Raw genomic sequence first — 23,433 nt, 5'->3', positions numbered from 1 at the left:
GCTTTGGGTTATCTTCTCTGGTGAGATTATCTTAGTTCAGGCGGGGAGCTTTTGAAGGCTAGTTTGTACAGTGCAGGCCTCTCCTGGTAGCTACTGTGGCTGCTGCTGTTGCTTTTCGGGACACATAAAAGCTTCCGTCTGGAGAAATGAGAGTCTCTGCAGCCCTGGCCTTCTATAAACAGATCTCAGTATAATCAGAAGCACACATTTGTGTCCACCCTCACTGGTTGCACCATGAGCTAGCGGTATAGCCCAGCTTCTGCCTGAGGCCAGTGAGATGCCTGCCCATGGCAAGCACACAGGGTTCTTTTCACAGCTCTTCCTGCCAGGCCAGGCTACTTCAGAGGCCGTCCTCGTGTCCTTGGCTTTAGCCAGTATCTAGGCTGCAAGGGTGTGTAAGCACTCTGGCTGGCTCAGGCTCTTAGGTATATCTGGTCTTGGTGATAACAAGTCTTTGCTGATTACCAGAATCTGAGCATGGACTTCAATGCTTGGCCAGCATCTGGGCTCTGCTTAGTGGCTGGAACGGTCTAGCAGCATGAGGAGCACCCCTAGGAACATGAGTGGCATGAAGATGACTACCAGCCCTAGCAGTTCAAGTGCCAGCAGGCTCAGCAGTGACAAGCGGTGGGCACAGGGGCCACGTTCCCGCAGTGCCCACAACCAGGTACCAAGGCTGGGAGGGCAGGGCAGGAAGGGGAGACAGCTCCGTCCTCCCACAGGCCCTGCCAGGAATCGCAGCCGGTAGCGCTGCTCTAAGGACCCCCAGGGCCAAGGGCCAGGATGCAAGGCTGTGATGGATGCAGTGGGCATTGGGCACTGGGGTCCATCAGCTTGAAGCAGTTCTTCCTGCAGCTGACAGATCTCCCACTCCAGCATGGGCGTCTTCTGACGACATAGTGGACAGCACACATGGCCCAGGTCAGTTCTGGGGTTCATGCCTAACAGCTGGTGCAGGCAGCCCACACACAGGCTATGACCACAGTTCAGCAGAGTCAGGTGGTGCTCACTAGGCCCATAAGGCTCAGCACAGATGGGACATTCCTCTTCCTCCTCAACCTGGCCCTCACCTTCCTCCTGCCCCTCCACAAGTGACAAGGCCCAGGCACCGGACGGGTTTCTAGTCTCCAGTTCAGGTTCACTGTCTGGAGTTCTGGCACCCTGGGGAACACTGAGATCATCCTCTTCATCTACTGGTAGCTGGCACAGTGGGTCCAAGAGCTCAGGACCCAGAGAAACACAGGGTGAGCTAGCAGACACAGAGGGGGTGTCATCAGGCCCCAGGACAGAGTCACCAGAACAGAAATCGGGATGTGTAGAGTGTGACTCCAGGGTGACAGCAGGGATTGTCGCAGGTCTGAAGGCTAGTGTGGCCCTCAGGAGCCAGGCAGAGCTTGGCCTCCACCCACTCACTAGAGCACTAACCTCTAGAGACACCTTCAGCTTGCCGACCTCACTGGAAGTAAACTTCACTTGAGTCCCCGAAGCATGTCAACTCCTGGTATCTCAGGCCTAAGAGTAGTGTTGGCTAGGTCTGGTCTCTGTTCCCAAAGTTGACGGACAAAACAGAGGTTCCTTAGCTCCCAGCTGCCCTTGGACCTGTCTGACTCCCCCAACAGGGTTTCTCTTTCCAAGGTTAGAGGCCCTGCCCATGGGCGGACCAACACAGACCACACCCCCTCCACCTGATGGTTCTTCCAGTTCTTTGGAAAGAATAGTGTGTTCTGGCTCCTAGCTGGGACCTCTCAATAGCTCTCTAGGCCCTCTCTGGCCGTCAGAGAAGGGTATGAGCTTGGCTGAGTTGTGTGGCCATCAGAGGAGTAGCTTGGCCAAGCTGTCAGTTTAAGGACGGAGTCAAGACCTGCGTTCCAAGCACAAAGGGGACAGACACCAAGAGGCACACAGATATCCCAGTGTGGTGTGATTCAGGCCTTGGTATCGGACAAGGAGGTACATATACACAGCCTGTGCTCATGCCCTAGATCTTTGCCCACCACTAGCAGATGCAGATAATGCATGTCCCACCTACCACCCTCAAATCTAGAAGCAAAAAATGGAAGTGAGTGGCTACCCAGGCAGTTTACTCATGTTTACAGACCTGAAGACAGACGACTTTGCCCATTCTCAATGCTCAGGAGACTTGGCCCCTGGTGGCTTTTCAACTGAGCCTGAGTTGCACAGGTAACGGGAATGGCACGGTCAGAGGGGCAGTGCAGCCCTCTCCCAGCTCTACACCCTTTGGAGGGCTCAGCAGGCCCTTGGAGGTATGGACTAGGGTGCAGATGTGGGGCAGAATGAAGGGGACTGAGAGAAAGCCAGGAGTGCAGGCTGCACGGGGCTATGTATGGGACGCTGGGTTCCACGGAGTTTGGCTGGATGCAGGGACTGTCTTCCTGGTCAGATGGACCAAAAAAGTTCAACTGTGAGTCTAACCAGCGTTCTGGGATTAGAGGGCGAAAGGTAACAATGGGCCCTCTAGACTCCAGCAGGCTCCCCAGTGTAGCTGTCAGTGTGGGTGTGAGCTTCAAGTGGCTCCTCAGGCCCAGGTCTCAGTCTGGAAGCGCAGTGTCTGCTGGAGCCTGGCAAGGTAGGCAGCTGCATCTGTGGTGGAGAGTCGTCCTTCTTCTTGAAAAATGGCTGTCAGGGCTTCCGAAACATCCGTAGGCATATACTTGGCATTGCTGGGGGGCAGGCCTCAGAAAACTCAGTGACCCTGAGACCCCAATCCCCACTACCCCCTCCCCCGAAGGCTGGTCCACTCCCCTACATTCCCAAGTTGGCTCACCCTGCTAAGTAGAAGTAGGCACCTTGGCCATCCAGCAGCTCCCAGACAAGTGGCCCCAGCTCTCGGAGCCGGTGCTGCACATACACCTTCTGTGCCTGCAGGTAGGTGTCAGAGGCTAAGTCTCAGCCATCCCAACTCCTGCCCCATCTAAGGAACACACTCACCTGCTCCCGGGAGAAGGCTGTGACCAGGGTCAGGCAGCCCCTCTGCTCTAGCTCCTGCCACTCAGTCTGCCAGTAGAAGTCCTGATCCCGCTGGCGGCAGCCGAAGAATAAGACGTTTCCTGGGAAACATGGGGCCCCCGTCTGGATGCAGGAATTCGGCTAGACCAGTCTCAGTGGTCACACTGCTCTGGAACTCCTGTACTCACCCATTTGCCCATGGGCCACTCGTTCTTGAATGGCTGCTCGGAAGGGGGCCACACCAGTTCCAGGCCCCACCATGATAATGGGTGTGCCTGGTGTTTTGGGGAACACTAGGCTCCCAGGCCGAACCCACAGAGGCACCCGGACAGGTCCGGCTACAAAAGGGAGACAGCATGTAGGAGGTCAAAAGACAATGGTGAGGTGCTCACTGGGGCTTGAGCGCCTGTGGTAGAAGGAACAGGAAAAGCAGGAGCTTGAGGCCATACTCTCTTCCAACCTTAGAACTATAGATTACCTTGCCCAGGAGTCAGGGATGCTAGCCAGGAGGAGCAGAGGCCACGGCGGGGCTCCTTCAGGCGAGTCTGGTACTTTACCACAGCCACAAGGATCTGTAGCCTCCTGGGGTGAGCCTATGGACACAGTGATGGCTGTAACTTGCTAAAGCACTCCTGCCTGCTACCAACCCCAAGAGGGACAAATGCCCTACCCAGTCTCAGCTTTCCCAGCCAGCCTTCAGTCCTACTCAGAGCCCTCACCAGTAGGGATGAAGCAATGGAGAAGGCCCGGGGACGGATCCGAGGGATCAGGTCCAAAAGGTAGTCTGGAGGAATGGCACCCGCCGTGTGTGGGAAGTCACACAGCACCTGGATAAAGGGAGTCTTACTGTGGTGGTGGTGTGCATACTAGAGCTCAGGGGCCCATATCCACCTGTCTGTCCATAAGCCCACCTCCAAGATGGTTCTGCGGGGCCGATTACAGTACTCCCAGAGCTCTTCCTGTCCTCTGGCGGAGCTGAATTCCAGCAGCTTCTCCCGCTCCAGTGCATGTGGGGAGAGACAAGCCAAGAGCTCAAAGAAGGAACGGCGAGGCACGCTGGCAATGTCCAAGTACTGCGACACAAGGTGCCACACAGTGCAGTGCTGAGGCAGCCCTGGTGGGTAAGGGACACCTGCAGGAATGGCATGGAGGCTTGGGTTATTAGGTGGCACCTTGGACCTCAGAGCTGGTGCATCTCCCATACTCACCTGGCTCCCGTGGCTTAAGTGTGAAAAACTGATTGGGGTCCAGGCACAACAGTTGGCAGAACTGCTTGGTGTGGGCCTCCGAGTTAGAGGGCAGAATTAAGACAACATCGCCAGCAGCAAAACTGTATGAAAAAGTCACCAGAAATGTGGGGCTGGTGTGGAAAGGACAGACGAGCTGGGGAATGGAGGATGTGTACTGTGGGGGAAGATGAAGGGACTAAGGAGACAGAGGTGGGCGGGCTGGAGGTCCAGCTCTCTGAGCTGCCTGGCCTACAGCTTTGGTGTACCTTTCTGAAGCCCTACCTACTGCCTAGCTTCTCCCTGACCACATCAGCTTCCGACAACCACATGAGCAGCCTGCCTGACTGCTGAGGGCTTTGGCTCCTTACCTGATATTCGAGTCTGTAATGTCAAACTCCATCAGCCGAACGTCCTGGAAGTGTTGGGGGCCAGTGACCCTCTGGTTGGTGACCACAGGAGCCAGAAAGGGCTGTAACTCTGAGGGGGATGTCTGAGCGGCTGAACTGGTGAGGTTCAGCTCCTCAGCCCCTATGCTGGGGACCTCCTGAAGAAACTGGAAGATGAACTTGGAGGGCAAGCTGTGGAAAGTGGAACTATCAGTTGGGTGGGCTGGGGGGATAAAGCAGCTTGAAGTCCCTTGATATTCATATACCCAAGGTTCAGACTCACGGGACTCCGTGAGGGATCTCAGGAATGTCGAGGGGTACAGGGTACATAGTCATTATCTTCTCCCAAATGTCTCCTACCCAGGGGTCAATGGCAGCATCGGGCCTAGGAAAGAATACAGACATTGGCCTCTGTGGGCCCGTGCCAAGATGGGGTGCACAGAGGGACGATGCCATCAACACTTACCCTAACTCATGCTGGTCGTCACCCAGACACGGAGGCACGAGGGCATTGCCTCCTAGCTGCAGCAGCCTGCGATGGAGCTTCTTGGCCACAAAGTTGAACCTGTGGGTGGAGACAGCAAGACAGGCCCAGAGTGTAAGGAGCGGTAGTGTAGCCAACCTCTTGAGCAGAGTAAAGGAGTATAGGACCTCCCTCAAGGGTCACTTCCTCAGTGGTGCACACTGGCAGCATTCTAGGAGGGGGCGGGGCTTCAGCATGCAGGGGATGAGACCAGAGCAACAGCCATAACCACAAATGGTGGGTTCCTTGATCTCAACAGGCTGCCATGTGGAGGGGTCATTTTATTAACCCACAGCTCTTAAGAGATCAAGACTGGATTCCCTGACCAGGGCTCCACAGTTACTATTGGGGATGAGGTGGGTGTGGGATGGACAGCAGATAACCATGTGTTTCTGTGAGAGTTTCCCCTTTGGTCTGTAGAAAACTCACTGGTCCTTGCATCAGCTTGTCCATTTGGGAACCACATCAATAGTTGGATTCCATCCTACCTTCTCTGTGTATTTACACAGTGTCAATGAGCAAACCCTCTAGCAGAGCAAAGCTGCACTGCCTTCCTATTTTCTGTTCTTCTTGGTTTAGTAAGATATAGTCCCACCTAGAGTTTGTGGCAACCCTCCCATATTAGCTTTCTCAGTGATGGGATTTTAAGTGAGTGACCTATCATACTCAGCTTCCGATGTCTGTTGTTTTTGTTTTTTAAATTACTTTATGAATTAATTTTATATGAATATACTGTAGCTGTCTTCAGACACACCAGAGGAGGGCATCAGATCTCATTACAGATGGTTGTGAGCCACCATGTGGTTGCTAGGAATTGAACTCAGGACTTTGGAAGAGCAGTCAGTGCTCTTAACTGGCTCTGGGCCATCTCTCCAGTGCCATTTTCTGTTCTTTTTATCTAAAGCAATCAAGAACCCTGCTGTGCACACAACTTTTTAGGAGGCTGGAGTGGCCTTCAGTGCTGGATGACACTGGGCCTGTGGAAAACAGGAAACTAGACAGCTACTTGCACCTTTGAGTGGAAATCCCTCATTATCACCCCAGGAAATGAGGAAAGCTAACAGTACTGCTTGTTTAGGGACATAACTATCCACAAACCTTGACAGCGAGAACCCAGGATCCTGCCTAACAAGCTACTTGAAGGCAAGCTGTCCACCTTAGGGCTCTTTTCAAGTTATCAATACTTAGTTTGGGGCGCAGTGAGGAACAGGGACAGACTGGGTAATGTAGTGCTGGCTGGTTTGAGCCTTACCATGCCCTGAATTCCATGGTGGTACTCTGTCACCCTGTCCCTTCCCCAATAGTGGCCTCCTCTGTGCCAAGTCCTTACAGAGATTAGTGTGCCCACTAGGGAGTATCTGTGGATAAGGTGGATGAGCTAACACAGTGCAGGGCCTGGCTGCCTACTCACTTGGCATATGAGGAATCCCCGAGGCCTAGGACAGCAAAATCCATTTGACAGAGGGAGGTGGATGGCAGGCTCTTCCGGAATATGAACCTCCAGAAGTTCTGTAGCCACAGGAAACTGTGTTAGGACCACAGCTCAGGCCAGTTTTCTGTCTGAGGTCCCAGAAGGGAGAGGATGGTGTGGAAGGAAGACCATTAGAGCCCAGAACTGTACACTGGCCATCTCTCCTTCACATGGTACAAAACTACAGACAGAAACTCTACACACGCAGAAAACTTATCCTCACTGTATATTTCTCATACATGGCGACCTGTAGCTCAATGCCCCATCTAATTGCTAGGGCAGCCTGACGCCCTCTTGCCATATACACAATGAAGTATTCTTCTTCTTCTGGTCTGGCGTGAACTTGCTTACCACTCTCCAGCTGCTTCTCTACGGCTGTAGTGGTGGACCAGCCAGTCACTGCACAAGGGCTGGGCCACATGTTCTCACTCAAGTCTTCTGGGCAAAAAAGGAAGATGGGCTGTGCTCCAACTCTCTGAAGGTGTCAACTCACTAACTCATGCCCTTGAACTCTGGTTTACACTGACCTTTCCAGTTTGCTGACTATAGCTTGTTGACCTCTGGCCTATTAGCCATCCTTGATGGGTGCCCCTTGCAAGCATGTGGTCACTGTCTCAGTTGCAGTTTTCCCCTTCCATTATGTGGCATTGTTTATTTGCTTGTAGACAGGGTTTCTCTGTGTAGCCCTGGCTGCCCTGGGACCCTCTCTCTGTAGACCAGGCTAGCCTTGAACTCAACAGATACACCTGCCTCTGGAGTGCTGAGATTAAAAGCTGTGCCACCACCACCCAGCTGTGTGACACCATTACTGTCCTTACTAATTGCCTGCCTAGTCCTACCTCATTCTGTCACTTCTCATGTCATCTTTAAGCTCTGGTGACAGTTTTCCTCCGTGGTCCAATTTCTGTGTTACACTTGGGAGAACTGCTCAGCTATATCTTCCAATACTTTGCAGGTTTTTTCCTGCTTCCCTACCTGTCTGTCCTACTTTGGTCCTGGTCTCAGCCCAGGAATGCTGCATCCATTCTGAATTCTGGGTTCTGTTTGTCTCTCCCTTTCACAAGAGTCTTCACTCCAATAGACATACTCATTCATTCATTGATTCATTCTCTCTCTGTGACCTATTTGTACTTTAGAAGCTCCTGGAAAAGCTGATGGAAAGCTCTAGGACATGCCTGTCAGTCAATTTCACCAGAAATGGATAAGAGGAGACCCAGTTACTAGATTTTTTCCCCTATAATTCCAATGTGTTTCTAAAGAGGATTAGGGCAAAGATGCCAAGGCCAAGGCCTTCCTGTCCTGCAGAGATGAGGGACCATACTCCCAAGTGTGTTTTGGGATGCTGGGCCTGTGGCCTCTTCAAAGGGCTTCAGCTCCTGTTGTGATTGAGACAGTAACTACTGACTCCTATGTGGACTATCCACAGACCAGCAAGCCTCAAACCTGAGGGAAGTCACTATTCCCTCACCTCTTTGTCCCTTTCTCATTTTTATCTTATTTTGAGACAGGATTTTCACTCTATAGCCCTGGCTGTCCTGGACCTCACTCTGTAAACGAGGCCAGCCTCAAACTCACAGAGGTCCACCTGCCTCTGACTCCAAGTTTCCTATCACTGCCGGACAAGTTGTTTATGTTTGAGTCATGTTTTTGGTTGACATTAGTTTGAGGCTGGCCCCAAACTCTTGGTCCTTCAGGTTTAGCCTCTGGAGTGCTGAGATTACAGATGTATATTACCATACCTGGCTGACACAGTTTCTTAATATGTAGGTGAGGGCAACCTTGAACTCTCCTGATTCTACTTCATCTTCTCTAGTTCTGGAGATCACAGTGTCTGCCTCTCATAGACGACTACTCTCCTTAGCAGTCACTACTGATCCTAGGGACGCCTTTCAAGCCTCCCACCCTATCACTGACCTTGTGAAGGGAAACTGTCTGACACTGTCCTTGCTAGATGGCAAGCCTGAAGGATAGGGGCTTATTTTCAGTTTTATTTTGGGTGCTTCAACAGTGACACTTCCTAGGACCTTCCTAGTACTACACAGCTAACTGCAGTTCCTCTAGATATCTCCTGGCACCGGCCCAACCTGGTCCTCTCATTTTACAGGTGGAATTACTATGTATCCTGTTTCTTGTGTTGTGATTCTGTCCTTCATAAGCTAGATCCCTTTGATACACATCCTGTTGGCTCTACCCTTTTGGCTTCTCTGGAATGTGCCTGGTTTATCCAGCCTTAGGCCACCACCCACCTCAAAGCACAGGGGCACTTCCTGCTTATGGTGATGCATTCCCTAGTGTTATTCTTGTTACCTTCAGACAGGTGGTGGTCTTGCTATACTGACAGCATCACTGTGTCACTTCCATAGTTCCTATAGCTTCCATCTTAAGCCCACAGTTTCACTGTAGCTCATGGCTGAGGAATCCTCGACTTTCTGCCCTTCACACAGGTTGCTTCTCACCACCTCAGGGGCACCTTATGCCCCTACTTTTACTAATTTATTTTAGAGACAGGGTCTCCCTACGTAGCCCTGGCTAGCTCCATCTGCTCCTGCCTCCCGGGAGCTAGAATTATAGGTGTGCTCCTTCCCTCCAAAATGTTGTGTCCGATTTCAGGACCCCCTTCACTTCCTGAACATCTGGCATTTTCCCCAACACAAGGTATTTCCTGGTAATTGACCATTAAATCTGTTGTTTTGGCCACTGAGCTCCATAAAGAAAAAATGTGGCTGCTATGTCTCAGATGGTGCCAGGAATATATGTGCTTGAAAAAAGTAGAGAATTAAAGAAAGTTCTCTGAATGTTACAAAGCTTGAACTTCACATGACTCAGACCAGACTCATGTCAATCTGGGAAACAAAATGGTCAAGGCTATTGAATGGCTACTAAGAGCTATTTCTCTCCTCAGATCTACACAAAGAATATCTCTCCAAGGCACCTCTCATACTCAACATGTTTTGAAGGGAAGGTATTTCTGTGCACATTGGGACTCTTACACGGCAATGAAAACTAGTCGAGGGTACACATCAGGCCAGCCTTACCTTCATGTTGTCAGGAGGGTCTCCTTGGCCTGTAGTCGCACAAACAAATATCACCAGGGGCTCCCTAATGAGATTCGCCTCAAGGACAAGACACAGGTAGGTGTAAGGTCTCTGGCGGCCCTGATCAGTGCCCTCCCTGAACCGCATCCCACCACCTTCACCTAGGGTAACAGAGTAAAAGTGTTTGGACAATTATTCCCAGTGGCTATCGGGGTTTCTCTTTCTCAGGCCTCAGCCTCGTGCCTCCCTTTTCCCTAAATTCGCTTGGGCCCAAAGGGCCGCATTCAAACGTCCTCCGTCCGAGGACGGGAAAGTCCGGTGGAAGGTCTCCGCCGTAGCGCCCGAGCCTCACCACGGAGTAAGAGTCCAAAGCTTGCACGCGGCAACCTAGCCGCCGGCGCCGGGCCTCGCGGCCCAGCCTCTCCGCCTCGTCCTGAGCTGTGCCAGTCTGGCTACCGAAAAGCACCAGAAGCTGTGGAACCTGCATCCCGCACACGCCGGACAGACCGCGTAGCCCGACCAGGACCTCACACCCACTAACTTCCCCCTTCCGCTGTCAACAGGAAATGACGCGTTTCAGTTGCGCCTGCGGGGAGGGGCCGGGAATAGCATCTGGACGTCATAGGCTTCTACCAGCATCACCTTCCAGGACCCGGGTTGGGGTCCTGAGGGCCACGGAGTCCCTGGGCCGGCGTCCAGGCCGGGTTGGGCTGCTTGCTGCTTCGTGTGTGCAGCGGCGACAGCAGGGAGTCGCCAGGTCTGCGGTCAGAGACGTCCCGGTGCCGGGCACCGGCGGCCGGTATTAAACAGGCGCTATGTTATTCTCGCTGCGGGAACTGGTGCAGTGGCTGGGCTTCGCCACCTTTGAGATATTCGTGCACTTGCTGGCCCTGTTGGTGTTCTCCGTGTTGTTGGCACTGCGAGTGGATGGCCTGGCTCCGGGCCTCTCCTGGTGGAACGTCTTTGTGCCTTTTTTCGCTGCCGACGGGCTCAGTACCTACTTCACCACCATCGTTTCCGTTCGTCTCTTCCAAGATGGGGAGAAGCGACTGGCTGTACTGCGCCTCTTCTGGGTTCTCACCGTCCTAAGCCTCAAGTTTGTCTTTGAGATGCTGCTGTGCCAGAAGCTAGTGGAGCAGACTCGGGAACTCTGGTTCGGCCTGATTACCTCTCCGGTCTTCATTCTCCTGCAGCTTCTCATGATCCGGGCTTGTCGGGTCAACTAGCCTCCTGCAGAGGCTGTTAATGGAGCACTGTGCAGCTGGAGTTCTGGACATCCCAGTCCAGACCCTGATGCCACACTGGTGGAGCTTTGGTCAGAAATCAGTGTCTGCTTGTGCCCAGTTTACTATCCAGTATTCTTTATATCTAAGATGGTTTCCTCGAGCAAAACTTAAAAGTGAAGCCTCGTTTATTAAAACTTATTTCCAGTTATTCATGTGCTGAATTGCTAGTCAATACTGAACTTTTCCAACATTTGGAGACTGCATTTAAGTAAAATGTCCTGATAGGCTCTGAATATTTCCTATGGTGATGTACCCCTTTATAAATCAGCTTGTTCATTCAGCTGCACTGACCTTAGAGTGTACTCCTTCATCTGTCCAGGCCAGACTTACTTATTCGATTGATAACGTCTGGCAAGTACTAGCCTTTTGTTCATTCTACCTCACATAGAGCAGACTGTTGAAAAAGAGCATGAATACCCTATGTGGGTAACTGCCATCTGAGAAAATACTGGTCTCAAGACTTCTCAAGATTTCCTGGCCCAACAGATTGCAGTTTCCCCGACTTTCCCACCCCCTTGTGGCAGGTGTCATTAGTACACGTGAGACAAACAGACCTAGAAAAGGAAGCATAGACATTCGGAACAGGTGCTCACTTGCTCATGGAAGTAGAAACATGATACATAGGAGCTTGGGAACAGCTGGAGTTTATCAGCTTAAGGTCATGTCAAGGTTTATGTCAGTCATGTGTCAGTGTTTGCTGGTGGAAAAAATGTTTCCTGAAAGTAACAATAGGCATTAGGTGAATGTTCAGCTGTTCCTCGCTTAACATTGTGGATAGGAGTCACAGGGTTGGGGATATTAGTGCACAATGGCTAGAGCACCTTGGGTGTTAGCGTATTTTTGGAAAATCCCCGTTTCTTGTTGTAGGCGATGGGTAACTTGCACTACTAGCTACCCCAGCTAAAAACAATGGGCTGGACTTTGTAGAGTATGTGATTTATTAGTGTGTAGCCATTGGTGAGCTCTGATGGCAGTGCTGCAGGATTGGGATGACAAATGATCATCTGGTATTGTGCAGCAAAGACGTGCCTCAAACTTGCTTTGTAATCAGTGATGACATTTAACTTCCTGTTTTATGTGATTCTGGAATTCAAACCCATACATGTTAGACAACCGCTGCTGCTGCTGCTGCTGTTGCTGCTGCTGAAACAGGAACTCACTATGTAACCTTGACTGAACTAGAACTCACTCTGTAGAACAGGCCTCTAATTCATAGAGGCCGGCCTTTGCCTCCCAAGACTTAGGATTAAAGGCAGGCACCACCACATCTAGCTTAGGCAAGGATCCTGCCAACTGACTGCATTATGGTTTTTACATTTAAAAATAACTTCTGTGTGTGTGTGTGTGTGTGTGTGTGTGTGTGTGTGTATGTGTGTGTGTGTGTGAATGCAGGTATATGCATATCATACCACTTATGCAAATTATTTCTGTCAGCCTTGTGATATCAGGGAGCAAAATCAGGCAGCCTGGGCGGCTTGCAAGCACCTCCACCCTCTGGGCCATCTCGCAAACTCTAAATTTTACATTTTTAAAGGATTTGAAACAGGATGCCACACTGTTTCCTGGCTGTAAAACAAAAAAGAAAAGGGACATTTGGATATAACTTTGTTGATTGATTGACTGTTTACCTGTAATCTTATTTTGAGAGGGGGTGGAGACAGGAGAATCAAAACTACATTGTCAAGGTTGGGGATTTAGCTCAGTGGTAGAGCACTTGCCTAGCAAGTGCAAGGCCCTGGGTTCGGTCCCCAGCTCTGAAAAAAAGGAAAAAAAAAAAAAAAACCTACATTGTCATCATTGGCAGCATAGCTGGAAGCCAGTCTGGGCTATGAGAGAGAGGGAAATCAGGAGAGGGGAGCAGGGAAACAGGAGAAAATCTAAAGGAACATCAACAAAAGTTAATAGTTGACAGATCAAACGTGACCTGCAGAATACAGGGTTCCTCAGTATGCTTAGCTATTTGAGTGGGATCATTCTTCTGTTTTGTTTTTTGAGACAGGGTTTCTCTGTGTGACAACAGCCCTGCCTATCCTGGAACTCCTTTGTAGACCAGGCTGGCCTTGAAATTACAGAGGTCTGCCTGTCTCTGCCTCAGTCTCCTGACTCTCCTGGGATTAAAGGCATGCACCACCACCAGCAGCTGACTAGGTCATTCTTTTACAAGAGAAAAAAAGGAAAGAAAAAAAAAATCTGTGTGGCTGTGGAGCACAGGTGCAATGTTCATGGAGGCCATAAGATGGCACTGTATCTCCAGGAGCAAGTTACAGCCATCCAGGTGCTAGGATCTAAATCCAGGTCTTCCCTCTACAGAGCAGCAGATGTTAACACCTCACCAGTCCCTGGCCATTTATTTTGGACGAAGAAGAAACTGTCCTGAGGATGTCAGAAGGTTGGTAGTGTGTCTGGTCTGTAGCAGCCTTCATTTGTAACAACCAGTAGTTCATTCTGACATTGCCATGTTTCTGTTGAGAATCACTAGAAATAACTTAGTGTGCTCCTTTGCAGAACAAGTGTGCTGGTCTGTGCTCCAGCACAGCAGGTTATGCCTCCTCTGTTGGGGACAAATCGTCAGGCATGTCACACACTGAGGACATCAGTCAAGGGGTGACTTGTCTGGTTTGCCCCCAGCTAGGAAAAAAAAATGTTTTTTTTTTTTTTTTTTTTTTTCTTCTTTTTTTTTTTTTTCGGAGCTGGGGACTGAACTCAGGGCCTTGCGCATGCTAGGCAAGTGCTCTACCACTGAGCTAAATCCCCAACCCCGGAAAAAATGTTTCTAATCTAGGATTGGGCTGATTTTTTTTTCTCAAAGCAAGATACAAGGTGAGCTTTGGAGTGGTTTTCCTTGTAACATTTCTTAGATTTTGTTTTGTGTGTTCCTGTTTTCTTTTGGTAATTTAGAGTTTGAGTATAAAAGGCATGAGTACTAGAGGTTCTCTTTGAAGCTGAGGCTGTGGCTCAGTAGTAGAGAGTTCATCCAGCATGCAGAAGGCTCTGGACCCAGTCTCCGACACTACAGGGTAAGTTAGCAATGTGGGTATTTTTTTTAAAGATTTATTTATTTTTTTTTTAAGATTTATTTATTATATATGAGTACATTGTAGCTGTCCTCAGACACACATCTCATTACAGATGGTTGTGAGCCACCATGTGGTTGCTGCGAATTGAACTCAGGACCTCTGAAAGAGCAGTCAGTGCTCTTAACCTCTGAGCCACCTCTCCAGCCCGATTTATTTATTTATTATGAGTACACTGTAGCTGTCTTCAGACACTCCAGAAGAGGGCATCGGATCCCATGACAGGTGGCTGTGAGCCACCATGTGGTTGCTGGGATTTGAACTCAGAACCTCTGGAAGAGCAGTCAGTGCTCTTAACCTCTGAGCTGTCTCTCCAACCCTGAAATTCATTTATAATCTCCAGTTTATATTGATGGAGTGGACCAGCAGGCAACTTAAAGATAAAGGAAGGTGGTGTGAGCTGTAGATTTGCCATTCAACCCAGAAGCCTAAGGCACCTACCCCTAGCTTGAGTCTGTTTTTGCAAAGGCCCACATTCCATTAGGCAGAGTCCCTGGAAGGCAAGAGGCACGGCGGGCAGCGGTGCCAGGCCTCAGCTGGCTGTGGACTGTAAGGCAGGTGAATGGAGTCTGCAGCCTCCAATTTTCTAATCCCTCCAAGCAGTTGCCCTACTGTGTATGCTGGGGAGGGAGCCGCATTATGCAGCTCTACCTAAAGAAAGTTTTCACTACTTATCAGCTGTGAGGTTGTGACCCTTCAGAGTCACTACCCCCCTACCCATTCTTGGAGGTATGCGTTTCAACAGGAGTTAGTGGGACCTTTACCCTTGTTTTTGTACTTTTCTGCATGACAGAACTGCCTAAATGTGTAACGTGTGTGTGTGTGTGTGTGTGTGTGTGTGTGTGTGTGTGTGTGTGTGTGTGTGTGTGTGTGTGTGTGTGTGTGTGTGTGCGCGCGCAGAAACAAGGCTGCTTCCTTGCCTCTTACACATAATGGATACCTGGCAGAACCGTGGGTGGCAAGCTGTAAACCAGATATTCATACACGCAGTAAGTCTGGGACCTACAAAACCAAGATTCTCGAAAATACATTCTTTATTCCCCGAGTGGATCTCAGAAGCAGCATTTCTAGGGGACCTTGGCTGCCTGCCCACAGCGGTTCAAGGACTCCAGATTGGTGCGAGCCTGGGTCTAAAGGTGGAAGGCCCTTGCAGCTTGTATACTGAAGTCAGAACTGTGCCAAGGTCACCTAGGTCGCAAGGGTCCGCTAGGCGATACCTGCTTTAATTACAAGCCCTGCTTTAATTGGGATCCAAGGCGCCGGATTTAGAGCGCAAAGGCGGAAGTGAGGAGCAGCCATTGAGCAGCGCTTCACTGGGTGTCCACAGACTTTCACCAATAGGGTCTGACTAGTGCCGGTTGTAGTCCAATGAAAATGCTAAAGGGGAGGGGTTTAGTGGGTATTCTCCAGTCAACTGGGCCGTTTGCTTCTGCTATAGGTAGGTAGTCCTGCCCTTAGGTCCGAGCGCGCTTGCCCAATTGGCGGCTACCAAGGGGGGCGTGGCACGGCGCGGTACTGAGGCAGGTAGCTGAGAGTCAGTCCGACGCGCGGTCGCCGTGCAGTCCTGTCGCGGCCGCACGGCCGCAGCATGGCCGGCCTGGGGCGGCTCGATCCGGGGCCGCGAACCGTGATGCCCGCCTGGAAACGGGAGATACTTGAGCGGAGGCGAGCTAAACTGGCCGCTCTGAGCGGAGGCCCGGGATCTGGAGCGGCACCGGATGGGCCTAACGAGCGGCTGGTGCTGGCGGAGAGTCTGGGTCCACTAAGCCAGAACCCGTTCATGCGACTTGAATCGGAGAGGCGGCGCGGGGCGCGGCCCGCTCAGCAGCTGCTGGAGCTGTACTGTCGTGTGCCCGGCGTGCGGACCATTCGAGCCGACAACATCCTCATCATCGAGTCAGCGCCAGGGTTCCCGCCCGCTGTGCCGCCCGCTTCGAGCATCCGCGCTGCCGAGGTAGTGGTGTACGAGGAGCCACAGCCCGGCCGGGTCAGCCGCCTGCTAGAAAAGTTCGACTCGCCTGCTGCGCCCCGCCGCCGCGGGAGCCCAGAGCGCTTCCGCCCTGCGCTCCCGCAGTTTCCCGTGGCGCCTGCATCTGCTGCCACGCGCGCTCCTACCAATCGGTCGTTGGCTCCTGCCCCACCGGTGCTCCCTAGCCAGCCCGCACCCCCTATTTCGCCTGTCCCCGTTGCCCAGCGCGCGGGTCAGCGCTCTGCCTGTTGCGAGCCCGCGCACCCCGACGGCACTGCGGGCCCCGGGGCCCGGCGCAGCGACTTCCTACAAAAGACCGGCAGCAACTCCTTCACTGTCCACCCCCGAGGCCTGCCCGGCAGTGCGGTCAATCGCTCGCTTTCTAATGGACCCATGACTCAGGAATCCCCTGCCGGCCCTGCCAATGGGTTGTCGGGCTCTCCGCCTGTACCGGGCAAGTGGAAGCCAAAGGTGGAGTCAAAGGAACCCTCCCTCCACCCATCCCCAAGCCCTGGGACCCCAAGTGCCACTCCAGTTGGGCCCCCTGCCTTCCTGGCGCCCAGCCCAGCCAGTGCCACTCCCAGTCAGCGCCAGTGGGTCTCCTCTGCCACCAGCGCCAATGACTCCTTCGAAATAAGGCCATCCTCCAAGCCAGACATGGAAACTATCCCAATTGGGGACCTTCAGGCCAGAGCCCTGGCCAACCTCAGAGTGAACTCCCGCAACTCCTTCGTGTTGATCCCCAAGCGCAAAGCCCCTGGGAACTATCCTTCGGCGGGGAGGCAATTCGAGGAGCCAAAGGGGGAGGTGGGCTGGGCCTCTCAGAGCCAGGGGCTCGGATCCCAGCTGGTGTCTACAGTGGATGGTGCACCTGCCCTAGAGAAGAGTTCCTTGGCTGCTGAGATGCAGTGGGCAATTAGGGAGGGAGGCTGCCCCAGGCCAGCCATTTCTGACACAGACAAGTCTGTTAGGAGGCAGAGGCCAGCCTCACCACCTCCATTTCTACCAGCCACTACTGAAGCTGAGCCGGCTGAAGGCTTGGGGGTTCCTGGCTTGACCAAGAATGGCCAGGAGCCTGTGAGGCCAGGACTTCCAGTCACCTTCATTGATGAAGTAGACTCAGAGGAGGAGGCCTTTCAAGAAGCCAAACTGCCCTCTTCAGCAGTTGGTGTGCCTTCCCAGTACCACCTGCACCCTTCCACACCTGGGCACACCTCAGAGCTCCTCAACCGAGGTAGCAACACTTTCACAGTAGTGCCCAAGAGGAAGCCGGGGACCCTTCAGGAGCCACACTTAAGTCAGACTAATGGGCAGTCCCAGCAAGGGGCAGAGGAACAGGATGCTGATAGCCTCTCAGGACCCCACACTACCCTGGAGAATGCCCTAAAGAAACGATACCCCACTGTGAATGAGATTGAGGTGATCGGTGGTTACCTGGCCCTGCAGAAGTCCTGCCTCATCAAGGCTGGCTCTTCCAGAAAAAAGGTAAGTGGTAAGGAGAGGGCTGCTGGCACAGATGCCTACTCCATAAATCACAGGAGATGGGGCTGTGTGCTTGGGCCCAGTCCAGGGCCTCTGTGAACTTTGACAGCCCCAGGCTGTAGTTAGCCTACTGTTTACTTCAGAGATTTGGGAGAAGTAGCCAGGGAGTGCAGGGTTCCAGCATCCCTTTGGAAAAGGGTAGTTTTGCAGTCTACCTTCAGGAATAGCCTAGCCCGTTGACTCTGGCCTGGCCTTTGATTTGGAGGTAGCTGGCATACTCCTGTGGAGTTTAGTTTGGACAGATATCCAGAGCCTGGCTGTACATAGTAAGGATAAGGCCAATCAGTTTTTTGCAGGTCCTCCTCACTTTGAGGTCAATCTGGGCACACAGCCCATAAGCCAGTTGGAGGGAGTTCTCAGCACCCTGGAAGGTCCAGGAGCCAGAGCTTGGCAGGCCTTTTCCTTCTGCAAGCATGGATTGAGAACCCAGGCTTCATGCCAGACATGGTCAACAGGGCCTTGGGCAGAGAAACTCAAGAATAATCCCCTAGAGGCTCAAATGACCAGGGTGAGCTATATTTCCTGGCTAGCTCTGGCCAGTGGCTTGGAACCCTCTGGGCACAAGGAAATCATTCCTCAGATTCTTCCTGATTGTTCCAGGGTCTGTGTTTGTCCCCTGGGGCAAATTCCAAGACCTACCCCACATGACTGTTAGTCAGCAGGTACAGGGAAGTGCACCTTTCCCTTCTGCTGAGATGGCACCTGCAGTGTCTACATTTAGATTCACCCTGGTTAATGCTGTTTTTTGGGGAGACCTTTTTGTCCTAAGCCATGTCACCTCACTCTTTTTCCCTTACATTTTGTTTCTTGCCACAGTTGGCCTTGTCATCATCTTTCCTGCCAATTCCACCTGCCATGTCAGGCATCCGGGGGGATTTTGGTGGGGATTCTGGTGAGGAGACTCAGGGCTGTAACATTTTTTTTCCCACATGAGACCATGTCTCTCCCACTCTCACCTGTGCTCTTTACCCCAAGTCCTTGGAGCAGATTGATCCAGGCCCTTCCCTGTCTTTCGCTGCTTCCTGATCCTGATGTGAGGTGGTCCCCAAGCTTGTTGAACAAGTGAAGTGGTGATAGCCTATACAGCTGAGGAAGCTGAGGCTGGGGAGCTTCACAAGTCCATGTTCCTATTTCCGAAGCCTTGCTCCTGTCCTGGGACACTTGGCTTCTTGAGACTGAAAAGCTGCTCCTAAGGGCCTGGCTCTCCTGCCCCTGTCTAGGACAACTGCGAGAACCACCCTTGGCTGGGTTAAAGTGAGAAGGGCAGGGCTGCCAGGTACGGTTGTTCATGCAGATCTCAAACACTAAAGCAGGACAAGGCCTAAAGGCTAGCAGGGCTGGGGTAGGACCCTGGCCAGCATCCTGGATGTCTGGGCCAGACGGAGGGAGTTGGGGGTCCAGATGGATGATGCTTCCTGTGGCCAAGTAGCCTGGGCAGGGCTTTCTGTAGCAGCACAACCTGCTGGTTGTGCCATCCTGCCTATGCATGCACCAGCTGCCCTGCCCAGCAAGACACAGAATGTGGGAGGGGGAAGGGCACAAAGCTGCCCAACCTTCAGAGCAGTGTGTAGGGTGAGGCCCTCATGTACTTTGTCCTTCCCTGACATTTCTCCTACCTACAGCCCCCAGGAAAACCCAGGGTGCTCCTTCTGAAACCCAAGTAATTGCCCTGGTGAGACTCCTGTTTCTTCCTGTGGGAGTAGGTGGTCCCAGAGGACCTTCCGGCAACTGCACACTTTGGTTTCCCTCCCCACCATGACTGGGACCTGGTGGCATTGCTGCTGGCTTTCCAGGGTGTGACTGAGGAATTGATTGCTCTTCACTGGGATGGCAGTTTAGCAGAGGGTACATGACTTCAGAGGGACCCAGCCCTGCTCAGGTAGTTAGGGTTGTTACAGCCTCTGATGGTCAGCGTCTCTGAGAGACAGCCCGGCAGGAACATTTTCATTTAGGTTATCTATTGGGAGAAAGAGGCCGGCTGTCTGTGCCCCTCTTCCCTGAGTTGGGATGTTGCAGCCTCTCAGCCCCCACTGTTTCCCGGTGTCCTTTTCACCTTTCCTTCCCTTATTAGAAGCACTAGTGGCTCCCACCTGTCTGGCCGCTGCTTCCTCTTTCCCACCTCCTGTTCCTGTACCACGCCCTAACATGTTAGTGTCTGCAGGGCTCAGCCCTCCACCCTCCCCAGCAGTGTGACCTCCACCCTCCCCTCTGTGACCTAGTTATGGCCCTCGGCCGGGCTCCCATCTGAAGGCGGGTCTGTCCTTCTGGCTCTTTCCGCGCCATCATCATCTTCCAGTCTGCACCTGCCTCTCCTAGTTGAAGCTGGCCTGCGTGTCCTCTCACCTGTTTTCCTCTTTTTTTTTTTCTTTTTTTCCTTTTTTTTTTTTCAGAGCTGGGGACTGAACCCAGGGCCTTGTGCTTGCTAGGCAGGCGCTCTACCACTGAGCTAAATCCCCAACCCCACCTGTTTTCCTCTTGATTCAGTCTCTCTCACCCAACTCTTTCTCATGAGTGACCCCTAGATGGTCTTTCTGGAGCCCGGAACCCCAGAGAGAGACCGGGACCCTTATTCCTGAAATCTCACTGGTACAGGGTGTGCCCTGGGGGTGTGTAGCAGCTGTGGCTCTCACAGTTGGGTAGCTCTGGTCTATTGTCCTGTTACCCTTGGGAACTTTGGCTGGGGGCCAAATGGGGGATGGGAGCCAGGCTGCATGCAAGGGAGTGGGGGCAGGGTTTAGCTAAACATCACCTCTAGCTGGGCCAGTTGAGCCGTTTCCCTGCTTTGAGTCCCAGGGTAGACACCTTTTGGTAACACAAGCTGGGTGTGTATGGGTAGGGCAGGTTGAGGGAAAACAAAAGGGCCCTGTGAAAGCCCAGAGGTTCCATCACCTGCCTGCCACATTAGGTGTGCTGGGTAAAGTCCCCCAGATATTGGTGACTAGATACTGGTGACTATGACAATCCCTGTCTGGACCTTCCTCACATGCCCTGGTGGCTCCACCCCTAGCAGGGGTTATAAGCATGAGTTACATGTGACCCACTGACCTGTGCTGGAAGGGGACTGAATACTGGTCTGCCAGAGGAGACAAGGAAGATAGTGACTGGGGGCCTGGGCCCCAGCTGAGGCAGGCTGGCTTAGGAGCTGCTTCCCCACCCCCAGCCTGGCCAGGCCGTACCAGGCACTGTACCACACGTGTCTATCCCCTCAGCCTCCCTGCTGGGAACTGGTCATGCAGACTAATGAGGGTGTGCTAATCCAGCTGGGTCTTGGCATCTGGCCCTGTATTCTCAGTAGTAAGGAGATGGGCTTCAAGGGCTCCATCCATGGGGCCACTTTGTTATAGAAGGTTCCAACATGTTAGGCCCTACACTATCCCGGGCTTCTCCTAGGGTACTTATCTCAGAAGGCTAGTCAGGAGGGCCAGGCGACATCATCCCTCAGATTCCACCTAACTTGTCTCCAACATGATCTAGTCTTCAAGGATTAGCTAGACCTTGAGGCCAAAGCAGGGTACAGCATGCGAACATCTGTTTTGCCTGACCCAGGAGTGTCTTCCCATTTGCCTGTCAATGTGTACAGATGGCCAAAGTAGGGAGGGCCTGGGAGAACAGACGTCCCTAGCAGGTCGAGAAGACAGGAGCTCCAATTCCAGGGGGTTTTCCTCCTGGTCCAGGGCAGGGTATCTTCTGATGGGCAGTCATGTGGGCAAGTGTGGCCATTGATTGAGAGGGGCAGGAGGCAGGATGCTGGTTCACAGTCTAGGTGTCCCGCTTTGTGGGCCCTTGGTGTATTCTGTGGCCTATGCCAGGGTCACTTTGCTGCCTCAGGACAGGCTCAACTCCCCTGCCAGGCTAGTCTCCCATCCTGTTGGGCCTCTGGCTCCTTCCAGGGGAAGAGGGGGAACCTGAGCTGGCTGTTGGTGTCCTGTGCCTAGGAGTTTAATATTTCGAGCCCAGCAAGACTGCTCCATCTGCTGTAGGCAAGTGCTCATGTTCATCACCAACCCTCTGCTGAGCTCTGCAGAGGACTGGGAACCTCAACAGTCATCAGTTGTGGAGGAGGGGCTCCCAGCCCAGGGAGCAGACAGGAGGATCATGACAGGGTTGCCCACAGCTTTTTGTCCCTTAAAACCAGGCCACTAGGAGAGAAAGGAGAATTTGTTTGATTATGAAATTCTGGAGCCAGTGAAGCACACAGTAGGGTAGAGGAGTTGGGATCACTGATGGGATTGCTAGTACCCTAGACTCTATAAAAGTGGGGCTCCCCACTAGCACCAGCAACCCAACCGAAGCAGGCCCCCGACAGTGATGGTTGGTGCTAGGATTCTTTCATGCACGGACACCCAGAATGTGGAATTAGCCTTAGGAGCTGTTGCAGGCAGAGGGTGGGATAGGTGGAGCCTACAACTCTTGGTGGAAGGGTCTTCTCTCCCTGTTTAGCATCTTTGCTTAACTGAGTGGCAGGGCCCCTGCTGACGTGGCTCTCACTCCTAGATGAAGATCTCCTTCAATGACAAGAGCCTGCACACAACATTTGAGTACCCTTCTGAGAGCTCTCTGGCCCAGGAAGAGGCAGAGGAGGAGGAGGAAGAGGAGGAGGAGGAGGAAGGAGAGGATGGTGAAGAGGAGGAAGTGGGGCCTGACTCAGAGAAATCCTTCACAGTTCTCTTGCCCCGGGCCACATTTGTAAGCAGTGTGGGACCTGAGAGCAGCTCAGGTAATCACACCCGTTGGGATGGGCAGCCTGGGAGTGGAACCTGGACCACACTTCTAGGTACCCATACCTGTTGCCTTTGGATTGCAGGTCTGTCCAGCTACACTCCAAAGCATTCCATGGCCTTCAGCAAGTGGCAGGAGCAGACACTGGTGCAGGCTCCAACTGAGGTGGAGCTCCCACCAAAAGAGGTCATGGTAAGCTGGGTGAACCCCCAGACAACCAAAGGAGGCTGACTGGCTTGGGGAAGGGTTGATGCGTGAATGAGCCTTAGTGGCTATATTCTATTCTTTTTCTCAGCTCACACCTGCCAGTCAGAATGATCTCTCGGACTTCCGCAGCGAGCCAGCCCTCTATTTCTGACCCCTGCAACTGTCAGGATGGCCAAGACTTAGCCCCAGGTGTGGTGGTCCTGGAAGCCAGTCAATACCCAGGAGCCCTGACTGTATTCTGTGCCCCTTCCACCTGGCTCTCCCTGCCTTCTTTCTGTGTTGTCTCCTTCTGCCTTTAGGGCCAGATCTGAATCTCACGCCAATGAAGAACAGGTGGGAATTGCCTGTGGGACAGGCTGACATCTGTCCATATTGTCTCATCTGTGATGAGGTGGAGGCCTGAGCAGATCTTGTCCCAAGGTGCTGTTGGACATTTCAGCCTCTACCTTTTGGGGAGTGGCCACTGTCAGGAGTAAGAGGCTACCATAGCTATTTGTTCTTTGCCGAAATCCAAGCTCATGATTCTACTATGGTGGACCTCAGCCACTCCTCATGAAAGATGGCAGGGTGTTTTTTTTTTCTCCCCCCAGATATTAGAATCAATAAACAGCACTGTAACACGGCTGCTTTTGCCTTCTTTACGAAGCCCTCAGTCTAAGAGCAAGGTAGAGGCCTAACTTGAGCACCTGTGTGCAAAAAAGCAAAACGTGAGCTCAGTCTGGCATTGTTACACTTTGAGCTCTTGCTGGTCTGCCTCTTACTCTTGTTCTCTCCCCACTGCAAGCCTGGTACTTTCTCCCTCAGAGCTAGGACCATGGGAAGTGAACCTAATGTCTGGACTGTGCAACTCCATGACCCAGGGGCCTAGATGCCAGACGAGAGGAAGGTGGGTGCTGTAATTGACAGGATTCAGGGCAGGGCCAGGAGCCTAGTAAGGTAGCTAGTTGTGTATCACACAGGAATGGGGCTAAATGGAAACTTGGAAATCTTTTCTCACGTTTGATTTGGATACCTCCTGACCTATA

The 23,433-nt window shown here is 52.4% G+C and overlaps 3 protein-coding genes across 5 annotated transcripts; 2 read left to right on the top strand and 1 right to left on the bottom strand.

The window, feature by feature from the left end:
• Positions 1–2,060: 2,060 nt before the first annotated feature.
• On the bottom strand, positions 2,061–10,166 carry Ndor1 (NADPH dependent diflavin oxidoreductase 1). Of its 3 annotated transcripts, none has more exons than XR_004387976.1 (14): positions 9,964–10,157; positions 9,612–9,689; positions 6,517–6,614; positions 5,049–5,147; positions 4,866–4,967; positions 4,565–4,774; positions 4,176–4,297; positions 3,879–4,099; positions 3,687–3,794; positions 3,446–3,549; positions 3,156–3,305; positions 2,950–3,068; positions 2,786–2,880; positions 2,061–2,681 (listed from the first exon to the last, which is right to left on the bottom strand). XR_004387976.1 is itself a non-coding variant. In XM_032903126.1 (14 exons), the coding sequence occupies exons 1-14, from the start codon at positions 10,096–10,098 to the stop codon at positions 2,537–2,539; spliced, it is 1,797 nt and encodes a 598-aa protein (XP_032759017.1). In that variant the 5' UTR covers positions 10,099–10,166; the 3' UTR covers positions 2,061–2,536. The 3 variants fall into 3 exon arrangements, 2 of the variants coding, with proteins under 2 accessions (XP_032759017.1, XP_032759018.1); XM_032903126.1 differs by having other exon boundaries at positions 3,446–3,560; positions 9,964–10,166; XM_032903127.1 differs by lacking the exon at positions 9,964–10,157 and having other exon boundaries at positions 3,446–3,560; positions 6,517–6,665; positions 9,612–9,700.
• A 40-nt stretch (positions 10,167–10,206) lies between these two features.
• On the top strand, positions 10,207–11,183 carry Tmem203 (transmembrane protein 203). The gene has a single exon (XM_032903125.1). The coding sequence runs from the start codon at positions 10,427–10,429 to the stop codon at positions 10,835–10,837; it is 411 nt and encodes a 136-aa protein (XP_032759016.1). The 5' UTR covers positions 10,207–10,426; the 3' UTR covers positions 10,838–11,183.
• A 3,697-nt stretch (positions 11,184–14,880) lies between these two features.
• Positions 14,881–23,031, top strand: Tprn (taperin). Its single transcript, XM_032903123.1, has 4 exons — positions 14,881–17,425; positions 21,977–22,199; positions 22,287–22,393; positions 22,497–23,031. Exons 1-4 carry the CDS (start codon positions 15,560–15,562, stop codon positions 22,557–22,559), a joined length of 2,259 nt encoding a protein of 752 aa, XP_032759014.1. The 5' UTR covers positions 14,881–15,559; the 3' UTR covers positions 22,560–23,031.
• The last annotated feature ends 402 nt before the right edge of the window (positions 23,032–23,433 follow it).

The sequence above is a fragment of the Rattus rattus genome, chromosome 5 (assembly GCF_011064425.1).
Source record: "Rattus rattus isolate New Zealand chromosome 5, Rrattus_CSIRO_v1, whole genome shotgun sequence".
Lineage (NCBI taxonomy): Eukaryota > Metazoa > Chordata > Mammalia > Rodentia > Muridae > Rattus > Rattus rattus.
This window is presented reverse-complemented; position numbering and strand designations above follow the sequence as displayed.

What these genes read in the sequence shown, in the direction of transcription:
- Ndor1 (XM_032903126.1), bottom strand. Translation starts at nt 10,098, where the DNA reads ATGCAGGTTCCACAGCTTCTGGTGCTTTTCGGTAGCCAGACTGGCACA. An exon ending in ATCCCTGACTCCTGGGCAAG is followed by an intron (nt 3,306 to 3,445) that starts GTAATCTATAGT and finishes TCCCTTTTGTAG; the next exon opens with CCGGACCTGTCCGGGTGCCT. An exon ending in AGTGGCCCATGGGCAAATGG is followed by an intron (nt 3,069 to 3,155) that starts GTGAGTACAGGA and finishes CATGTTTCCCAG; the next exon opens with GAAACGTCTTATTCTTCGGC.
- Tmem203 (XM_032903125.1), top strand. Translation starts at nt 10,427, where the DNA reads ATGTTATTCTCGCTGCGGGAACTGGTGCAGTGGCTGGGCTTCGCCACC.
- Tprn (XM_032903123.1), top strand. Translation starts at nt 15,560, where the DNA reads ATGGCCGGCCTGGGGCGGCTCGATCCGGGGCCGCGAACCGTGATGCCC. An exon ending in CTGGCTCTTCCAGAAAAAAG is followed by an intron (nt 17,426 to 21,976) that starts GTAAGTGGTAAG and finishes TCTCACTCCTAG; the next exon opens with ATGAAGATCTCCTTCAATGA. An exon ending in GGGACCTGAGAGCAGCTCAG is followed by an intron (nt 22,200 to 22,286) that starts GTAATCACACCC and finishes TTTGGATTGCAG; the next exon opens with GTCTGTCCAGCTACACTCCA.